Below are 5,865 nucleotides of genomic sequence, written 5' to 3'. Positions count from 1 at the left end.
GTCCCGCTGTTCCCTGGACACCCCGTCTCTGCTTCCGGCACCCTCTCCTCTCTCCTGCGCCGTCACCCGCCATCTGTAATTCTTCTCTCTTGTCACGTCCATTCTCCGCTGTACTGGATGGTTCCATTCACGATAAAGATGCATTGCTCTCTTCTTCTCTCTTAGAGCCTCTCTCTCGGTGCCCTGCTGCCCCTCCAGCAGCGCCCATCTCCTTTTGAAGACTTGTCTATGCTGTGCACGGTTCCGCTCCCTCGCCCTCTCTGAACCTGCCCCAGCCCGTTGTCCACCCTCACTCCTCCACAGAAAGTGCTTTTGTCAAGGTCTCTCCATCCGGCAGAACCTCAGGTGCCATCCTACTTGATCTGAGTGGCATCTGCCATGGTTGGGCCCCCCTTCCCAAAATCCCATCCTCACTTGGTGTAGACGTGGCTCTTCTGTTTCCCGCTTCACTTGGGGTGACTCTCCCTGATCCTTTGCTGGTTCCTCCTCTCTGACGTGTGGACGCTGAAGTGCCCTGGACTCATGTTTGAACTGTAGGAGTCAGTACTAGGATTCTTTGCCCGTCAGGTGGTGACCCCATGATGAACGGGGAGGTGGTTCATGAACGCAAAGAATCTGGTGCCCACGAAGGTGAAGCCCATGTTTGCGTTTGGTTCACAGGTGTTAGTGGCAAGAAGGACGTGGTCTTCCTCATCGATGGGTCCCAGAACGCTGCCCCTGAGTTTCAGTACATCCGCACCCTCATCGAGAGACTGGTGGACTACCTGGACGTGGGCTTCGACACGACCCGGGTGGCGGTCATCCAGTTCAGCGAGAGCCCCCGGGTGGAGTTTCTGCTGAACGCCCACTCCAGCAAGGACGAGGTGCAGAACGCGGTGCGGCGGCTGAGACCCACGGGAGGGAGGCAGATCAACGTCGGGGGTGCCCTGGAGTACGTGTCCAGGAACATCTTCAAGAGGCCCCTGGGGAGTCGGATTGAAGAGGGTGTCCCTCAGTTCCTGGTCCTCATCTTGTCCGGGAAGTCTGACGACGAGGTGGATGAGCCAGCCGTGGAGCTGAAGCAGTTCGGTGTGGCACCTTTCGCGATAGCCAGGAACGCGGACCAGGAGGAGATGGTGAAGATCTCTCTGAGCCCTGAGTATGTGTTCTCGGTGAGCACCTTCAGGGAGCTGCCCAGCCTGGAGCAGAAGCTGCTGACCCCCATCAGCACCCTCACCTCGGAGCAGATACAGCGCATCCTGGCGACCATGCGCTACCCTCCCCCAGGTGAGGCGGCTGCTGCTGCTGGTTCTCCTCACAGTATCTTTAATATGAAGAACAGTAGGCTCCTAGGCCCAGGTACTCATGCCAAGCTGAGTTAAAATAAAGGCAGGTCTCTGTCACCTTCTTGTGTCCGTGCCCACCAGCCAGGGGCTGCCAGGACACCTCTGTGACTGAGCATGCTGGGTCTGTTGCTCTGGGCGGTGCAGGAGAATGCACAGCATGACCAACCAGGGGCTTCCCAGCGAGAGGCTGTGAGAAGGGACTTGTAGGATTTGGGCTTGTGGTGGGTCATTTTGTGCAAGGCTTAGGAAGTGGGACTTTGGCCTGGGCTGAATGCTGTCAAGAAGTGGAGGTAATGCTACAATTGGCTATCTTAATAAATCTTATCCAGAAGGAAGAAAGACATGGTAAAGATGGGTAAAGAAGCAGCGGACACTCCTTTAGCTAGGATGGGGGGTGTTTGTCATTTTTGTGGTCTGGACAATGTTCTTCTATATGTCTGTGTCCAGATGTGATTACAGAGGGATCTCATTTCTGTCTTGTCCCATCATGGTCACAGAGTGGCCTTGTGTGACATTGATGTTCTGTGAAATCATTTGTGCTCGACAGCAGAGCCCTGAGACTGCATGTGCCAGGCCAGCTCCCTAATGTCAGGGGCTGCTTTTCCCTTTCTCAGAGTACATGGTTTAATGACATGATCTGCTCAGCTCTCTCTGCACTGCTTTTCTGTTGTAAGTAGCCCGGCAATATAGGGAGCAAAAGGCAGGTTGAAATTGGTTGAGTGGCAACGTATTTGTTTCATAAAATGGCATCTGAGAGGTACTTAGAATTCTAATAGGAAAATGTGGCTCATCTTTCCCAAGACTTTTTGATTAACTTCAAAGTTAAAAATAGGGGAAATAATAGTCGTATTAGTCCATTTCTGTTACTTATAACAGAATAGCTTGAACTGGGTAATTTATAAAGAAATGAAATCTATTTTTTACAGTTTGGAGGCTGGGAAGTCCAAAAACCAGGGAGCACACATGGGGAGGGCCTTGTCTCCAGCAATGCAGGGTGTCACATGCTGAGAACGGGGGGAGCAAGAGAGAGTTAAACTATTCACTTCTTCTCCTTTTAGAGCAACCAGGACCACGCCCACTACCCCACGAACAGATCGATCCACTCACAAGGACACAGCCCTGGATCCAATCACTCTTAAAGGCCCCCCTTTCAAATACCATAATTGGATTTCTTACCCTCTTAACACTGTTAGAATGGGGATCAAGTTTCCAACACATGAACTTCTGGAGGACACATTTAACCCGTAGAAATAGTGAAAATGAAAACTGTGGGTAAATGCTACAGATGCGCAAGCAAAAAGAAACAGGGGGAAGCAAATACCTGGGGAGCATTAATGTGACTGGTTACATGTAGTGTTGTATTCTATGTGTCCCTGACCCCAAGGGGTTGAGATGGGGTGGCAGTGAAGCCTGGGGAGAGGCAGTGCTTTTTGAGATGGAGGCGGGATTCTCAGGGCTGTCATTAGCTAAGTGAAGGTCTTCGGCAAGGTAAGGACCTTTGACCTCCACTGTCTCTCCTTGTATAGCAAAGAAGTTGGCCCTGGTGATCTCCATTTCTTCTGGTAATAATGGTTCATGATTCTGTAAATTATGGTAACCCAGGATCAGTTTCTAAATGCTGCTTACATTTTTTAAATTAATAGCAATTCAGATCACAAAGCCAAAATTAAAATGAGTAAACTCAGAAAGTTTTGGAAAACTTAAAGTATTTTAAGAAGCGAAAATTGTTTTGGTGAAAAAAATCCTAATTTTTAATTATTAATTTTAAGAGCATTAAGAGATGAACAACACGTGTATTGAGATATAATTTTAATGTTGATTGATATTATGTGCAACATAATGAGAAGTTCAGAAACAGAAGCAGAAACAAAACCAGATGAGGGCTAGTTGTATACTGAATTTTCCTCTCTTTTTCTTCTACCTGCAGCTGTTGAGAGTGATGCTGCAGACATTGTTTTTCTAATCGACAGCTCTGATGGCGTTAGGCCCGACGGCATTGCACATATTCGAGATTTTGTTAGCAGGATTGTTCGAAGACTCAACATTGGCCCCAATAAAGTGAGAGTTGGGATTGTGCAGTTCAGCAATGACGTCTTCCCAGAGTTCTACCTGAAGACCTATAAGTCCCAGGCCCCTGTGCTGGATGCTATCAGGCGCCTCAGGTTCAAAGGCGGGTCTCCACTGAACACCGGCAAAGCTCTGGAATTCGTGGCAAGAAATTTCTTTGTTAAGTCTGCTGGGAGCCGGATAGAAGATGGGGTACCCCAACACCTGGTCCTGTTTCTGGGTGGAAAATCCCAGGATGATGTTTCCAAGTTTGCACAGGTGATAAGTTCCTCAGGGATTGTGAGTTTAGGAGTAGGAGACCGGAACATGGACAGAACAGAGTTGCAGACCATCACCAACAACCCCAGACTGGTCTTCACGGTGAGAGAGTTCAGAGAGCTTCCCAACATAGAAGAAAGGGTCATGAACTCGTTTGGACCCTCTGGAGCCACTCCTGCACCTCCAGGAGTGGACATCCCTTCTCTTTCACGGCCAGGTACGAGCAATGTGACCCATGACTACAGAGCGTAACACGTTTTTTTTTTTTTTTAATTGAAAAAAATAGTTAGCCTTTATTTAAATAATTTTCTTCTCTCAGGGTTGTTTCTGCAGATAATACTAGAAATTAAATACTGGAAAAAATAGTTCAGTTGAAATTGTGGGGGGGAGGAAACATGTCCCAGAGAACACATGATCGTTGATCATCCGCCACTCCTGAGGCTGATTGTAGCCCATTGAAAGGTTCCATATTGAAAGGTCTGTAAGTTGCATTCAGGATTGATCACAGACTCATTGGCTCAGAGTAGGATGACATCTTTGAAGTCATCCCATGCCCAGTGGCGGGATACCCACCATGGTCCATGCGCCCCCTCCCTCCTTGGACTGCATGTCCCAGGGGACTTGAAGCTTTCCACCTACAGTGTCTACTGTTCCTGGCTCTCATCTTTGTGGCTGTCCAGAGCAAATCAGTCCCTGCACCAGCCCACATCTCTCCTTGTGCCTCGTCCAGACCTTCAAAGCCAGTGGTGGGGGTCGTTTTCCAAGGGGATCTGTATTCCTATCCCGCTCTCTCACTGCCCCTTTTCAGGCTGGTTGTGGCACATCACGCACCTCTCACACTCTCTCCAGTTTTCCCTCCTTTTTTTTTTTTTTTTTGTGTCCTTGTTGAGCCCGGCCGCGCCGCGCTCAGCCAGTGAGCGCTGTGAGCGCACTGGCCATCCCTATATAGGATCTGAACCCACGGCGGGAGCGCCGAGTGCGCCACGGGCTCGGCCCCAGTTTTCCCTCCTTTCAACTCCATCTCGACTGCTTGATTACAATCAAGAAATTACTCCCATATGCCACTGATTGTCAGCCGGGCTTCCACAAAGCTCTCAGACAATCCTCCAAAGGGTCATAGGGTCTGCTTCCCATTTTCCAACCTATTTTCTCCCAGCCTTTCCTTGCCTGGCCCCTAACACATCTGTCCCTGCTCCTGCCAGACATCGTTTATTTTTGACCAGAAAGAAAGAGTTTAATGGTATTTCTTTAAATACCTGAGATATACAGACTGTTGAATCCAGGTCCCTGTTGAATTCCTCACATGATACCATTTTGCATGGGAGAACTGGGGCTCTGTTTCACTGGGTTTTCATTTCTCCTTTCCTTTTTATTTAGATGATTTATCATTTATCTCCTTGTTTCTAGCATAATATTTGGGGGCTCTGAATTTGAGAACTAGAAAGGCAAGGAACAGAGAAAAGGCTTTTGCTATGAATGAATGACGAGGAATGTCTTATTTCAGTTATTTAATTTGCACTCTGTGTATTTATGTTCTGGGTATGGAAACCCAATCTCTCCTTTTCATTTCAATCAATTTTAGAGAAGAAGAAAGCAGACATTGTGTTCCTGTTGGATGGTTCCATCAACTTCAGGAGGGACAGTTTCCAGGAAGTTCTCCGTTTCGCGTCCGAAATTGTGGACACGGTTTATGAAGAGGGTGATTCCATCCAAGTAGGGCTGGTCCAGTACAACTCCGACCCCACAGACGAATTCTTCCTGAAGGACTTTTCCACCAAGAGGCAGATTATTGATGCCATCAACAAAGTGGTCTACAAAGGGGGGAGACACGCGAACACCAAGGTGGGCCTCGAGCACCTGCGGCTGAACCACTTCGTGCCCGAGGCAGGCAGCCGCCTGGACCAGCGGGTTCCCCAGATCGCCTTCGTGATCACGGGAGGCAAGTCGGCAGAGGATGCTCAGGACGTGAGCCTGGCACTCACCCAGAAAGGCGTCAAAGTGTTTGCAGTGGGCGTGAGGAACATCGACTCCGAGGAGGTGGGAAAGATCGCCTCCAACAGTGCCACGGCGTTCCGGGTGGGGAATGTGCAGGAGCTGTCGGAACTGAGCGAGCAAGTTTTGGAAACTTTGCATGATGCAATGCACGAAACCTTGTGTCCTGGTGTGACGGATGTTTCCAAAGGTAGTCCCTTTGTGTGCATGTTTTCAATCCTCT

General features: G+C 49.1%; 1 protein-coding gene across 1 annotated transcript in view; it reads left to right on the top strand.

Annotated features, from left to right (window-relative positions):
• The window catches only part of COL6A3 (collagen, type VI, alpha 3), a 97,265-nt gene that overhangs the window by 44,555 nt on the left and 46,845 nt on the right, over window positions 1-5,865 (top strand). Inside the window, exons 9-11 of the mRNA XM_008586105.1 lie at window positions 661-1,266; window positions 3,253-3,867; window positions 5,233-5,843. Of these exons, the coding sequence (XP_008584327.1) occupies window positions 661-1,266; window positions 3,253-3,867; window positions 5,233-5,843 (1,832 nt within the window). The remainder of the gene's footprint in view (window positions 1-660; window positions 1,267-3,252; window positions 3,868-5,232; window positions 5,844-5,865) is intronic.

Source organism: Galeopterus variegatus, unplaced genomic scaffold, assembly GCF_000696425.1.
Source record: "Galeopterus variegatus unplaced genomic scaffold, G_variegatus-3.0.2 Scaffold3830, whole genome shotgun sequence".
In the NCBI taxonomy this organism is placed as follows: Eukaryota; Metazoa; Chordata; class Mammalia; order Dermoptera; family Cynocephalidae; genus Galeopterus; species Galeopterus variegatus.
The sequence above is the reverse complement of the archived record's forward strand: the minus strand, read 5'-3'. Positions and strand labels throughout refer to the sequence as shown.